Below are 15625 nucleotides of genomic sequence, written 5' to 3' on the forward strand. Positions count from 1 at the left end.
CATGGTGACTGGGGAGTGGAATTTTGATGAACTTAAATGTAAACAGCCACGTTGCTATGGCTGTTGCTATGGACAGTGCAGGTCTGAATATTTTACTGTATAGCTTACCTTTCTGCTTCTTTTGATACATATTAGAAATTAGATCTCTCTGGGCAGTATTCTATTTTATGTTATTTTATTTTTTTAAGATTTTTTTGATGTGGACCATTTTTAAAGTCTTTATTGAATTTGTTACAATGTAGCTTCTGTTTTATGTTTTGTTTTTTTTGGCTGCGGGCCATGTGGGATCCTAGCTCCCTGACCAGGGATCGAACCCGCAACCCCTGCAATGGAAGGTGAAGTTTTAACCACTGGACCGCCAGGAAAGTCCCTCTGTTTTCTTTTTATCTTGACTCACGTTTTTTTTTACTTCTCTGGTTCGTCAATTCCCCTAACACACGTGGGTTCATTTAGAAACCTTGAACACACATTTTATAAAACATTTCCAGTATGAAATATTCTGCCCGGTGTTTCCATACCTAGCGGAATTCCATAGGAACTTACATTTCCAGACTACCCACTCCCCAGTGGTTTTCTTAGTCTCAGAGTGTTCACGAAAATAGTTTGAAGGTTTGTTTTTGGCTCAGAAGTCGCAGACAGACATAAGGAAACCACCCCCATCCATTATTCCTTTGCAACGATCAGCCCTCCTGTTACCCTCCCTTGCTTCAGGGGTACCTGTGCTAGCTTTGAATTCCCTGTCCTAACACTTCAACGCTGCTCAAATGCCCAGGTTAACACTCCCACCTAGTTTACTAAATGCCCTGGCGTCTACTCCCTCATTATACCCACTGGCTGGAATGAAGCGGTCTGAGGCTGTCAGCAGTCTTTCCGCCAGTTATGTTCTCCTGAAAACTACCTCCTTCATATTTGTTAGGCCACAACACATTCCACGCAGGTGGTTTTCAACGTGTGGTCCCTGGACATATTAGGAATGCAAATTCTCAGGCCCAATCCCAGAACCTACTGAGTCACAAGTTCTGGGGCAGGGCTGGGAATTCTTTACCGAGGTGATGTTGATGCACTAAAGTTTGAGAACCACTATATTAGGATTGCAAAATGGTGACCTTGAAATTCCATCATTCTTCACTCATTCATCTGCGGAATTCCTCTGTAAAGTTCCCTGATCAACCAGGTTATCGTGAATTGTAGAAAAAAGGCAGGATAATCATTTCATCATCTTCCTTTAATTGTCCATTTTCAGTGTCAGGGTTAGTGCCCTAGTTACTTTCAAGAGTGACCAATTATATTTCTTGTTCAGTTACCTTTGGCTTTCTAAAACTATCATTATGAATTTAGTTTTTAATATATTCCATCTGTTTCAATCAGATATGGCCATTGTTGTTTGAACTGGTAAACATCCAAAAACTTACCATCATACTCTCTCTGCAAAGCTGTGGGAAACAGGGACTGAGACACTGTGGTGGGAATGCAGAATGTCACAGCCCTTTTGAAGAGAACTTAACAGCATCTAAGAAAACGACAAGTGCATTTGCCCTCTGACCCAGCAACCCTACTTCTAGAAATCCACTTCTAAGAAACTGGCCAAGAAAATGACTTCACAGTTACTCACTGTGGCATCAACACAAATGTCCTGCCGGGGACAAGGTACGCTCGTGCAGTGGAGGAGGGCTCTGCCGTAGGATGAGTGACAAGGAAGGACCTCCAGGATATGCAGGCAAGGGGCAGGGCCGGCTGTCTAACACAACAGAAATACATACTTGCTTTCTGTTTTCTTAGGACACTGACTAGAAAGAAAAACAACAGTGGGTCCTGGGGAGGAGAGAGAGGAGAGCATGAGGGACAGCTAAGGAGGTGAGCTCTGAACACAACAGGCTTTGAAATCATGTCAATGCTTTACATATTTACAAACTTTAAATTTTTAAAGGCGGGCTTCCCTGGTGGCGCAGTGGTTGAGAGTCCGCCTGCTGATGCAGGGGACACGGGTTCGTGCCCCAGTCCGGGAAGATCCCATATGCCGCAGAGTGGCTGGGCCCGTGAGCCATGGCTGCTGAGCCTGTGCGTCTGGAGCCTGTGCTCCACAAGGGGAGAGGTCACAACAGTGAGAGGCCCGCATACCACAAAAAAAAAAAAAAAAAAATTTTTAAAGGCAATCCCTAAACTACAAAAATAGAATCTGAAATCAATGAACTCAATTGCCTCGGACTGGATTCTACAGAAGCTGACCCTGAGACAAGAACTCGGAAGGTGGCCCCAAGCAGCATCTGCATGGAGGTGGAAAAGGAAGTAACCCATTTGCACCCACATCAGTTTTATTTAGTATTCGGTCATTTAAATACTTCAGGACACACGTTCACATGTTAAACCATTTGCTTCCTAAGAACTAGGAGGAAACGTCTGTTTTCTTCATTTGCTGTCAGGCACCAAAATGCATTTTCACTTAAACATACACTGCAGCAAAATTTCTGGATTTTGATGCAAAAGAATAAAAAGATAGTCACGTTTTATGTTTCAGGTCAACAAATATGCCTCAGGTCAAACAGTAAGATTTTAAAGGAACTTGGAAATCAACGCAAGTTTGTAACTTATGTTTCATCTAAGAATTGCGCCCAGTTTTATTATCTCTCAAGAATGAAGCAGGGACAAAGGCAAGCTGAACACTTCCTGGCTGTTGATTACTGGCGAGCTGCCGGCCTCTGGTAGGAATCTCTGTCAAGCGGCATCCTCAGTCACTCGAGGACAGCTTAAGAAGGCAGTTACAATATGAACATGTGCATGAGCTATTATACATAATTACAAGAGCTGGTAAACTCCGGTCTCCTCAGTAGGAGCGGATGGCTGGGGGGACAGTGGCGCAGTCAGCCTCGTTCAAAGTTCTGTCGATTACGGGTCTGTATTCCAGGGAGACCTAAGAAGAGTCGGTGATGAGTTAGCGCACAAAAACGTACAAACAACCCTCTTGTATACTTTTGGAAAATTAACCATAAAAGCAGATTTGCAGACAAACAGGAACTTAAAAACAAAGGTATTCACGGGAACATTTTTCAATAACAAACTCGGGACTGACTATGTAAATCCATGTATGGAATACAGCAATTAAAATAACACTGTACCAAATTCTCAATGCTTTAAACTAAAACTTCAACTGAAAATGCTCAAAAAGTAGGTGAAACCCTGTATGTACCATTATCCTTTATCCGTAAATTATGTTTGTATTTGCAGTTTTTCCTAAGTGAACAATTTTATATACATACGAAACTTCAAAGAAATATTTCAAAATGATAATAAAAGATCTCTCTGACTGGTGAGCTTATAAAGGTTAATTTTCTTCATTCTTCTTGTACTTTCTAAAATGAGCATGTACTTCTTTTACGATCATAAAAAGACCCAAACACTACAAAAGTAGGCTTGTATTAAGAGGATCGTCTGAATACACTGTCAGAAAAGAGCCTACATGAAGAACTATGAAAATTGCTGTCTGCCTGTATTAAACAATCCCACTAGGCACTCTAGAAGTATGAGGACACAGCATAACTTCTGTAAACCCAGATAGACAATTAAGACTACCCCTTAGGGAGCTCTGAAAAGCTTACACTTTACATCTTAATTATTTCTGAGTCTTAATGCCGAGCAGAAAGGCCAAATGGGTGAGTTATGCTTTGCTGGGGTAAGACCCATGGGAGCCCCATTGCTCTCTCAGCTGGTGGTTTCCAGGACCCTGCCGGCCCCCTGCCCCTCCCAACTTGTTCCCTGCCCGGGGAAGTTAAGAGCTGAACAGCATCCCCTGGGCTTCCCCGAGGCTGCGTCCAGGTGGTCCAGTCAAAGGGAAGGGAGGGGAGGGGTGCCTTCCCGCCCCACCCCCATCCCTGCCCACAGCTCTCTGTGGGCTCAGAACCTCCATCTGCCCCCCTACAGCAGGCCTCTGGCGCTGGCCCACCCCTGCCCAGCACCGGCGCAGTGGGAGTGGCCCTTATGGACCACCCGCCCACGCGGGGTTCTGTTTCCAGGCAGAAGCCTGACTGTGTCTTTGCAGTGGTGTCTCAAATCTGTCCACAGTCCGTTTAAACCCATGCTGCTTCTCCCGGTTCACCAAACGCTGACCGGCATAACATGAGGGACGGCCCACGCGCCATGGCGTACGTGAGCAGAACCCGTTCCCCGCGTACCTTCCCAGTCCTGATGTCCACGTAGGAGAGCGTGTGCTTCCTCCAGTGCCCCTCAAACGGCCTCTTGTGCTGCCCCTGGATGGGCTTGGAGTAATCGTACTCGTCAACCCGCTCCTGAGGCCACAGAAAGGACGCTTATTTCAGACAGTGCCGTCAACAAACATTCTACACGGCAAAACCAGAAAACATGGCAAAACACGGCCAACTCCTTAAAAAGATACACGACACTAGTCTGACATTAATTCCCCAGATCCCACTCAACAAGGAGGTCTCCATCGGCAAAACGGACCTCGTGCAGAGCCAGGACCTTCCCAGTCCAAGCATGTCTCTACAATCCCCACCGAAACCACGCGTGCATATCTGACCCGGAAGGGCACATGGCAAGAACACGTGCCCCCGACCACCACACGCAGAGGAAGGCCACGAGACTCGGGATCCCTCGACCAGTGGCCAGTCCTCTAGAGGCACCCGTGGGCCCTCACTGATGACCTGTCAGTCCTCTGGACGTAGAGATAAGCCCTGCGGTCTGCGCTGGCCCAGCCTAGGGCCCCTCCCCTTTATTCATCCCATCTGCACCCCAGCAGTCTGACAAGGTCGGGCCCCGTGCGGCACAGCTGGGCAGCAGGCTGCAGCACAGTGGGACCCAGAGCTCCACTTCTGCATTTTGTCTCTACAACTAGCAGACGGGCGTTGGAATTAAATTGATCTTTTATGCACTTAAAAATATATCAAATCCTTTTCCTGTCCTTTTGCTCTGTACTCTTGCAGAGTTCGACTTTTTCTTTCAGCCTTTTCATTTAAATGTTCTCATTTTAGCAATTATATTAATTTTCAGAAACTCTGAAAGAGGCTGAATGCTGCTAAGGAATATCTTGCATGTGGTAACAGTAAGACACACAAGAGCCTCTTCAAATAAAACCCAAAACGTCCGACTACTTGGCAGCTTCTGCCGAGTGAGGCCAGGCTCCTGCCGGGGGCAATGGGGCGGGGAGCACACTCCCTCACTCCGCACCCGTGCCTCCGGGAGGGGAGGGACGCCCCCCAGGGTGAGCGGGCTCTGCCTGCACGTGTGCAGTGACGTCTCAGCCGCAGGAACCAACCACGGGCTCTGGGAGAGGCTTCTCCCAGACCTGTACCTTTAGATGCCCTTTCTCCAAGCTTGGTGCTCACCAACCTCCTCCTCTAACCAAGTACACAGCAACTGGAATCCAGCTCCAATCAGTGTCTCGTGGTGGACCGAAATCCAGTTCTTCTTGCCCAGCCTCTAGCTGAGCCACCCAAACACTGTCCCGGACCAAAGCCTCTGTGTCCACCATGGGAAAGCAGCTCAGCTCCTGCTAAGGTGCTCCATCCTTAACTTGACCGCCCCCCAAACAACCGCTTCCGTGAAAATCTACCACATGCCCAGTACTCTTCTCTGAAGAATCTGATAAGTGAGCTCTGCATAAAAACCAGTTCATTAAAACAACGGTGATCCAAGATGAGGCTCTATAATCCTTTCCCAAACCAGAGGTGGGTCTGAAACAATGAGTTACTCGTCATTTCAAGTCAGTAAGTGAGCACTTCCAGGCAACAGAACCCGCTGCGCGCTAACCTTTGCCCTAATGAGGCCGAGAGATGTACTGATCCAAAGCCAGAACAAGGTCAAACTAGTACGGAACTCAGTGAGAACAAAGGTACGAAGGTTAAGCAGAGAAAAAGCATTCTTCTCAACTGACTTGCGGGAAATGCAGAGAAAGCGCAGAGAAGTGAATCAGAGTGCAGGGTCAGGGCTGAGCAACGCAGCGGGGAAGACAGCGGTGCACCCGGCGGTGGCAGTGGTGGGCGGGGGGTGGGGGTTGGACATGAAGGTGCACCTTGAAATCCTCCCTGGCGTGAGCGCCGCGAGACTCCTTCCGGGCCTCTGCTCCATAAATGGTCTGCAGGGCACAAAGCATCAGGTTCTGCAGCTCCAGGGTCTCCACCAGGTCAGTGTTCCAGACCATTCCTGGGCACACAAGGCAGCCGTCAAAGACAACAGGATGCAGCCAGTGTCCGCTCAGCAAGGACGAGTTACGTCAGTGCTAAACGGGTCGGGCTGCGCCCAGAAGCAGCCCGCCCTGCAGACATCCAGCAACAACCGTACGCAGGGGCCCGAGGAACCACTCACCCCTGTCAAACGTCTTCAGATGCTTTAGATCTCCATAGAGCTTGCTGATCTTCTCACAGCCTTCCTGTAACACGCTTCCCACACGGAACACTGCGGCATGACTTTGCATCGACTGCAATACAAAATATCTGTAAGCTTTTAATCCATGTGGAAAAGCCACGCCAAGAACTGTTAAACCTTTAGGTTCCTTTTCTTATGCATTTCATTTTTTGTAAAATATTTATGTAAATAGAAAAACTAGGAAATTCAGACTGTGAGTTTATTACTCTGAATTTTAAAACGAAGTTTGTTTGTGTGTTTGTGAGAACTTAAAAGACCTACTCTTTAAGCAACTTCCAAATGTACAGTACAGTAACGTTAACTATAGTCACTGTGCTGTACGTTAGATCCCCCGGGCTTATTTTCATCTGGAGACTTGTACCTTTAGATGCCCTTTCTCCATGCTTCTGTTCCTTCACTCCTGCCCCCTGCCTTACCATCCCATGAGGCCTCCCCGAAGCCCAGTCTCGTTTGAAGATAGAACCACAGAACCACAGTCCTATGAGAATGGCCATATTCACCTTTTCCCTTTTGGTGGTGTCTGTGTGGATGACCCAATGGAACCCTTTCAGGACGCAACTAAAGCAAGGGGCTTCTTTCCAGAAAATGCACCCACACAGAAATCCTTGCAAATAATTTCAGGTGGATAAAGGTCTCATTCATGGACCAAGAATCCCGGTATTAAAGAACTTGATTGATTCCTAGCTGCTTTATTTACTTATTTATTTATCTAGAGTAGTCAACTGGTATTTTTAATTGACCTAAACCTGTGTTACCTCACGCAGTAGCCACTAACCACGTGTACCTACCTACATTTAAACTGAAATTGAATAAAATTAACTTAGACCTGCCTCATTTCCCACGCTCCACTATCATGTCAGAAATACAGACCGTTCCAGCTGACGTGCTGACGCAGGTGAGCACGGCTTCCGCACACCATCCACACTCCCCTCCTGACCTCATTCAGGGGCATCAACAGGCCCAGTTTAAAGATATTTCCCAGAGTTGCCGTAAATACGTGTGATGATGGGATTATTCCTCAGCAACGAGACGTGCTGGGCTTGGGAAGCTCCCAGCTGGGAACTGAGTTTCTCGGACCTTCCACTGTCCCTCCTCCTTCAGGCTGGGACAGAAGACCAGGGCCAGAGATGGTCTGAGGAGGGAAGCTGCACCAAACGCCTAGCACGTTTGAGAGAAGGCCTAGTCCTGATGCTGCAGAGTTGCTGTGTCTGCCCTGGGCTGCCCTCTCCAGCCTTCAGTGTGGAAAGCGCACCCTTTTATCTTACTCGGGCCTGAGCTCGCCTCCGTGACTCAGCAACCCCAGTGCAGGGCTACCAACGCAGCTGGCCCGCTCATCCAGAGCGTGTCCAGGCTCCTACCTTCTGCATGTTCAGCCGTAGTTCCGACGTTCTTATGCTTCCGTTGGCAAATCTCAATTTGTCAAGATTCATGACAGATTCTTCCCCAGCATTTGGTTTAATCGAGGGAACTTTATCTCCTTTAAAAAAGACAAAAAAACCAAAAAACCCCACCAAACGTGTATTATACCTTTGCAGAGAGTTTGGAAAATGCATGCATAACCTGAGTTAATATTCCACCTGGACCACTCTATCCCTGAGGAAGCATCTATTGACCTGGGGTCAAAGAGGAAACAAGAAGACAAAATTTCTGGCAAAAAGTTGGTGTCCAATAAGTAATCTTTGAATGAACAAAACAGAAACCCTCTCTTAAGGTCAAAAATTAGATTTATGCAAACAAACCTTGCACTGCTACTCTGTGAAGGAAAAAAACTTCATCCTCCGTAGCCGTTCTCATTCTGCCCGACCCTGTTCTGGTTCTCAGACCTGGCTGAGGGGCGGGCGCCTGGCTGGGGTATTTAACAGCCTCCTGCTGACCCTGGCCCTGCACCCTCTTGCATAAACCTCAAGATCTCCTGTTCTTGCCTTTCTAAAAAGATAAACGCTTTGAGGGGTTTTAAGCTGTTCTGGGATCACATGTTTTTAAATGTATTTTCTGTAGAAGGTAACACACGCAGGTGTGAAATACAGAAGACAAAGCCCTGCAGCCACCCTCTCTCCAAGGCGAGACCTGCCCAAGCTCTTCTAGGCAGGCAATTTTGCTAGCTTTTGTTTTTAATGCTTTAAAAAACGATCATTCCGTAAGACGGAGTTTTATCCTTAGGTGCACGGTTCTACGCACTTTAAGGCACACGTAGACTGCTGTAACTACCACGCTCAGACTATAGAGTTTAAGCATTTTACCGTTTAAGATAGTCCTACTTTGGGGAAATTGGTTGGGCAAACACTTTTCCTCTCCTTTTGTCTTTAAAAACTAAAGCGTAACGAAGGTGTGATACCACTTTTAGTGCAGTTTGCTGGTTTTGACAAGCAGAGCTGCGTCAGCCCCACAAGTGGACCCAGACCCTGGTGACCACCCACCATCTCCTGCCCTGGCTTCCCTTCTCCAGATGCCACACACAAAAAAATCGCACATATGTGGTCTCTTGCGTCTGGATCACACAGTCTGACAAAGACCCACCCGTGCTGCGCATGTGTGGGCAGTCTGTTCCTTTTTAATGCTGAGTTCCCAACGTCTTAAACACGTGCATTGATCCTTCAGAGAGAAAAGTATTCTCAAAACACTTCCTTTTTCTTGCTGTCAAAGAAAGGGAAGCTCAAAATTTCTGTTTTGCTCTGAGAGATTGCTCCCGGGCTCTGGCGACAGCAAGATGAGCGCTAGAGCTGCTGTGAGACCAGCACATGCATCCTTTCCTCGGCAAATGATTTTAAGTCGCCACAAAAGAAAATCACTGATGGAAATCCATTCTCTCACTGAGGGGAGAGAGCTGTGACCCATCTTCTATTTTGTTTGCATTAACTCCTCCCTTTCTCCCTTAACAGATTTAGTTATAGTTTGTTTTTAGTATTTTATTAATTTTCTCTAAGTACCAAAAAATTATATATTCATTTATACCTACCATTTAAAACATTTCCTTGGAGATAATTCATACCAGACAAGTAGTATGTGATAAACCCCTATTAAATAACGCTTTCCCAACAGTGATTTTTCTGAGAACATGATGACTGCAAAAAAACCTGACTGAAGTTACTCTTCTAACTGCCCCACCTACCCTGTGTCTAGCCTCAGGTCTCTCAGCATAAAAATCTCTGACTTTGTTTCCTCGCTTCCAGGGAGGGAAACCGGACGCCCGCTAGTGACCGCGACGCAAAGCGCCCTGAAACAGCCAGACCGCCGGAAGGAGCACGCACCGGGCTTGCAGGACTCCGCGATGCCCAGCGCACACGCCCGGCCGAAGACGACCAGGTCCAGGAGCGAGTTCGCCCCCAGCCGGTTGGCGCCGTGCACTGACGCGCAGGCAGCCTCCCCACACGCGTACAGGCCGGGCACGACCTGGTCCTGGCCGCCCACGTGCTTCAGAACCTGGCGAAGAAGACTGAGATTACGGGGTGCGGTCTGCTCAGCCCCCCTCCCCTACAGTGGGGGGTCAGAAGAAGGAGAAACGGTAAAAACTGGGCCTGCACCACTGACAGGGACCCCCACAGACTGCGCAGCCTCCTTCCCTGGCCCCCGTGCCGAAGTCAAAGGACCCCAGGGCCACTCCACACACCCGGCAGCGCCTCACCCACCTCCCGACGTGCCCCTGCACACCCGCTCACAGCAGCGGAGCATGGCGGGTGGAGGGCCTTCAACGGGGAGGTGGGGGACTGGAGTCGTAAGTCAGCCTCTTACAACAGTCCCACCCAGCTTACAACAGTCCTGAGGACTGAAACCAGGTGACTAAAAAGCTCTTTGTGAGCTGCAAACCGTCCAAAGGTGTTAACCGTAAAGAACACTTTGTAACACACAACCAGGTAGGAAAACCCGCAAATGACCTCACGTCTGTGACTGCGTACTAAGAAGGGATGAATCAATTATCAGCGGTTACTTGAGGCGTGAACGCAGACACCGCAGCCAAGCCAAGGCCCCTGCCCCGCCTACCAGACTGCCCAGGGCTTCTGAGGGAGGCCCCGTGCGAGGGGCCGGCTGTGGCACGGGCTCGGCACCGTCACCTGCCCCTTGTAGTTGGTGGGGATGCCGCCCATGTTATAGTGCACGGTGGGAAGCACGGGGATCGGCTCCTTGGTGACGTCCACACCCGCGAAGATCATGGCTGTCTCCGAGATGCCAGGCAGGCGCATAGCCAGCTGTTCCGGGGGGAGGTGATGCAGCTGCAGGTACACGTGATCCTTCTCAGGGCCACAGCCTCTGGTGAAAAAGAACATCACGCCGTAAGGTCGAGAACAGCAATCCAGAAACCGTGAGGTCACAAAATCCTGGCAGCACACGAGGTTCCACATGCTTTGATGCTGGAGAAAATGCTCCCTTCATTAAGGCCACCTTTTCATGGCGCCTCTTCTCAGCACCCACCATGTGCCAGGGTAGACACCAGGTGCTGGGATGCAGCCACGAACACGACGGAAGCCCTGCCCTCACCGGGCTCCCCCCTGAGGGTCGGGAGGTGCCAATTTGCCACACTCTCCCTGGTGGATGCATTACAGGGGTCTTTCACACCAGATGCTCCAAAGAACCACCTGACGTCTCCTTTCTTGTGTGCGAACGTGACGCCTCACCCGCAGATACTTAACCAGTGTCACCACAGCGGCTCGAAGTCAGGCACTGAGGCCTCACGCCGCTTCACCGAGGAACAAACAACCCACCCACCCTGAGGGCCCCAAGCACCCGGGAGTTCAAGCAGCATACCAGCTGAAGCTCACGCACCGAACTCGGGACAGGGGTGTGTCTTCTCCCCCATACTGTCTGCTTCTGTCACACACTCAGTCACACACACAAACCATCTGAGATGGACTTACAGCTAACTGACTAAACTTCTCAAATGTAGAGATCCTAAACTGACAGAGAACAGTCAGAGGTAACTGCACACAGGCCTCCGGGGTGGGCGGGGTGCCGACACTCACACAGAAGCCCCCCAGCCCGTGCTGAAATGCAGACACAAATCACAGCCACCAGAGGGCTGGGGCGTGCAGACACGCTCAGACCCCTCTGGGTACACGCACACAGACCTTCCTTCACGGATCTCCAGGGTCATGGAGCGGGATACGACGTCCCTGGATGCCAGGTCCTTTGCGACAGGAGCGTAGCGCTCCATGAACCTCTCGCCTTGACTGTTGACAAGGATGCCTCCCTCTCCACGGCACCCTTCCGTGATGAGACAGCCAGCACCGTATATGCCTGCAAACAACGAACTGATTAAACACGTATAACCTAAGGACCGCTGGGCCTACATCTCAAATGCAGATGTTTTTCCCAAGATACTTTGGGAGGAGACAGAAAGGGTGTGCAAAGAGCACCACACTCACGAGCGTAAGAGAGGAAAAGTTAGGGCACAGCGCAATGCCGCGGTATGAAAAAACGCAATGACCAATCCGCAGAGGAGAAAGGTCGGCTGTGTGGACGACGCGGCTCCGCTCAATACTCCGATTACAACTGTGCTTTAAACTCTCAACATGACAAAGTTTATGTTAAACATCTCGGTTTTAATTGTTACTAAAACCGTATCAGGTTTTAATTGCTGGATGTCCTTCTGCACCACGAAATCGCGTCGGCTCCTGCAGATACAGAAAGCAGCTTGGACATGCGGCGTACCTAGTAACCGAACAACCATACGGCAGATCACTACACCCGATACTTAGGTCGCACCCGCTGTGTACAACCCTAAGTCCCACCACAGCCTGTGGGATGGTCCCCCTCTGCCGAGACAAGCCCACCAATGCGATGCTGGGAGACGCAGAGCCCAAATCCAAATGTGGCAACGGGAGCGGGGAGCTGCGCCCCGATCTCAACCGTCCCTCTGCGTAAGGAGCACAAGGACGCCCGGCACTGGGTGTTGCACGCCCAGCGTAGTTTGAAGGCTATCACTTTTATTAGTGCACCAAAGGGTTACCTTGCCTTTAAAACAAGGTGCAAATTCCTGTATCTCATCTTTCAGTTTTCCTAGTTTCAGTGGCCATGTCTTCTGGTGGTTTATTTCTCATACGTTGAAAAGGAAGCAAAAGAAATGGAGCTCTAACTATAGAGGGAATTCAGAAGTCTCAGACATTTTATTGGTTAAAAACAGCAATAAGACTACCACCTACTACTTTTTTTTACTACTCATCCCTGCCAGGGTCAGAAGGAACACACGGACGGAGCAAAGAGAAAAAACAGGCCCTGTTCTTTAGTACAGTGGCAGCTCCTCAGCTGACAGATGAGTAAACAACCCAGAAACAATGTTCAGGATGGGATTCCCCGACTCCCCTCCCAGGCCCCCTCCCACGTTCGTGCACTCATCACCCTCACTTGTGGACATCTCAGGGCCCCGCCTGCCGTGCTCTGTCACTGTGGCAGCCTGCCATCTGTCTGTGCCACTTCTCCACTCAAATACATTCCCTCTGGCTCTACTGACTGAGGCCCTACCATGTGCTGGGCGCTGCGAAGACAGCGGTAAATGAGACAGACCTGCCCCCGCCTCCCAGGGGGAGATGACACCTTAGTCGAGGAGAGGGACACCGAACAATCACGGCCTCGCGTCTGGCTAAGTGCGCCGAGACAAGGCGTGGAAGTAAGGCGCTGGCCTCCACTGCCTTGGGGGACGCAGGGAAGAATCTCCTCGGGGAAGTCACGAGTTAGGATGTGAGATACGAGAAAGCAAGTGCACGTAACTGCAGAGAAGCCTTCCCACGGGTACCGAGCACCTGAAAGGCACAGAGCCTGACGCCATCCTACCTGTGGGGTGGAACTGAACAAACTCCAGGTCCTGGCAGGGAAGGCCTGCCCTGGTGATCATGGCAGTGCCGTCCCCGGTGCTGGTGTGGGCGGATGTGCAGCTGAAGTAGGTGCGCCCGTAGCCTCTGGAAAACAGACAGGCCGGCAGAGAGGTGACTGCACAAGCGTCCCATCAGGACCTCCTTTCTAATGGACTGGAGTGGACCGAGCACCCAGGCAGCACCTCTGTGGGTGCATGTGTACACGCTGCCCTGGGCAACTGGGACGGTAGCCTGGGGGGCAGAGAAGGCGCTCTTGCTTGTACCTCGGGGCACTTCTGCGCTAAGTAACTGATTTTCCTGATAAAAATGTATAAAATAATAAAATCTAAAAACATTTATGGATGCACTTCTTAAAACGGTTAAGATAACAGACTGACAGCATATAAGATGGAATTTACTTATTTTCCTCATGTGAACAAACAACACCCTTCTACTCCAGAAATCAGCGTAAACACAGCATCCCTCAAAGCAAAGGAGACGCTACTCCAGACAGCATCAGACTCTCCAGGCCTGTCTCCTCAAGGGTCCTCCCAGCTGTGAACTGCTGACACTTTCTTGCCACCGTGAGGCAGGTGCTGGTGTCGCCCCTCTGGCCCACAAAGCTACCCCTTGCCGGGTGAAGTCACAGCCCGAGCCTCAGCCATTACTCCGCGACAGCCCTATTCTCATCAGAATAAATACGTTCAGCTCGCCTGCAGAGAAGTTGAACACGACTAAAGCAGACGCTTACCCAGTAGCTACAACAGTGTTCTTTGCTCTGATGCGGTGGATGGACCCGTCTTCTATGCACAGAGCTATAACGCCTCGACACTCCCCGTTCTCCATCAGGAGGTCCAAGGCAAAATACTCCACAAAATAGCTGGTATCATATCGCAGAGACTGAGAAAGAAAGAAAACAACCATAAAGGGGGTCCGGCATTTGCAATTGCACTGTTAAAGCTAACAGATTAGAGCCCTCGATCTGGCGTGGGGCACTGGCATCAGGCGGACCCTAGCGGAACACTGGCTTGGAAAAGGAGCCACAGGCTTCAACCCATGGATGGCAGTGCTGATGCATCGTGTGACAACTCAGCTGTACAAACAACGCACCCCAGAAGAGGATGCCGCACGTGGGACACATCTCTCAGCTCTACACAACCCCGAGGCGCCAGAGAGGCAACACTAACCTCCCCTCAGAGCTGCTGCGAGAGCTGCGCCCATGGACCACGGGGTCCCGACTTAGACCAGGGTGTACTGCACGGCGTCTGCTGCCGTATGGCCACTTAGTCCAAGTAAAGCAAAACGCTCAGCACGTTTGTAATGATTATCAATTTAATTCTTTAGAACAGATACTTGCAAATTAACAGCTATCCAGTTACTCTGCTCCTCAAAAAGCGATCCCTGGGCAGACAGGCTGACACGCTGACCTGTCCCCGGGGTGGCCTGCTTCCCATGTCACCACACGCCTGGCCTGGCCGCGTCCCACCACCCTGGGCACCCAGGGCACCTCACCCTTCCATACAAAGTGTGCAGCAGCGAGTGGCCAGTGCGGTCGGCCACGCAGCAGCACCGATGGGCCTGCCCGCCTTTCCCAAACTTGAGGCTCTGTCCACCGAAGGCACGCTGGTAGATCTTCCCATCTTCAGTTCTGCTAAACGGCATGCCGTAATTCTCCAGCTGAGAAACAGAAAAACACCGAGCGCCTTAACAGGATCCAGACGCTCATGGCTAACTCACGCTAGAACCTCAACACAAACCTGCAAGCCCCGAACAAACACATTCTACGGAGAGCTCAGCAGCAGAAGACAGGAGCGTTCCCGTTAGAGCAGCTCGCTGCCACCTGCCGGCTGAGCGCTCCCACCACAGCCCCTCCTGCATCGGACAGCCGGCAAGGACGTTACCTCCACCACGGAGGCCGGGGCCTGCTCCGTCATGTAGTGGATGGCATCCTGGTCCCCCAGCCAGTCGGAGCCCTTCACGGTGTCGTAGAAGTGCCACCTCCAGTTGTCCTCCTCCATGTTCCCCAGGGCGGCGTTGATCCCTCCCTGAAACACCAGCAGCCCCGTGAGCTACAGCAGGCTCACCGCCCCACCGCCTCCTGCCCAGAACCAGATTCGGAAAAAGCCAGCTACTCATGCGAGAGGGCCAGTGAGGGATCTCGCCGTCCGGCAGACTCCAAAGCGCATCTCCTCCCCCTGCAACCTAGAGGCAGGGCCCAGTTATGGAATCCCCCAGCCTCAGGCGCCTCACCCACGAGAGGGACACGGAGCCCAACCCCTTGGGGCTCCTCTGGAGGGTCGGCCGAGGTTCCTCAGATGAGGCTTCTTCCTTACCAAGCCCGGCATGTAAAAGGGATTCAAATCTAATAGCTTCATGACAAACGTTCCCAATGGTACTGGAGTGCAGGCGCTAAAGGCAGAAGCGCTTCCTGCCGAGGGCTCAGAGCCCCAGCCCCCCACGCCCCCCAG

The 15625-nt window shown here is 50.6% G+C and overlaps 1 protein-coding gene across 2 annotated transcripts in view; it reads right to left on the minus strand.

Annotated features, from left to right (window-relative positions):
• Positions 1–2290: 2290 nt before the first annotated feature.
• Positions 2291–15625, minus strand: part of SDHA (succinate dehydrogenase complex flavoprotein subunit A) — a 22573-nt gene continuing 9238 nt past the window's right edge. For both annotated transcript variants that reach the window (XM_024731953.1, XM_024731954.1), the window contains exons 4-15: positions 15059–15202; positions 14670–14834; positions 13909–14057; positions 13138–13262; positions 11436–11604; positions 10425–10620; positions 9624–9795; positions 7734–7852; positions 6316–6427; positions 6023–6153; positions 4167–4280; positions 2291–2908 (exon numbers count right to left, since the gene is read on the minus strand). In XM_024731953.1, the coding sequence (XP_024587721.1) occupies positions 2822–2908; positions 4167–4280; positions 6023–6153; positions 6316–6427; positions 7734–7852; positions 9624–9795; positions 10425–10620; positions 11436–11604; positions 13138–13262; positions 13909–14057; positions 14670–14834; positions 15059–15202 (1683 nt within the window). In that variant the 3' untranslated portion in view covers positions 2291–2821. The remainder of the gene's footprint in view (positions 2909–4166; positions 4281–6022; positions 6154–6315; positions 6428–7733; positions 7853–9623; positions 9796–10424; positions 10621–11435; positions 11605–13137; positions 13263–13908; positions 14058–14669; positions 14835–15058; positions 15203–15625) is intronic.

This window comes from Neophocaena asiaeorientalis, unplaced genomic scaffold (assembly GCF_003031525.2).
Source record: "Neophocaena asiaeorientalis asiaeorientalis breed wild unplaced genomic scaffold, Neophocaena_asiaeorientalis_V1.1 scaffold104, whole genome shotgun sequence".
NCBI lineage: Eukaryota > Metazoa > Chordata > Mammalia > Artiodactyla > Phocoenidae > Neophocaena > Neophocaena asiaeorientalis.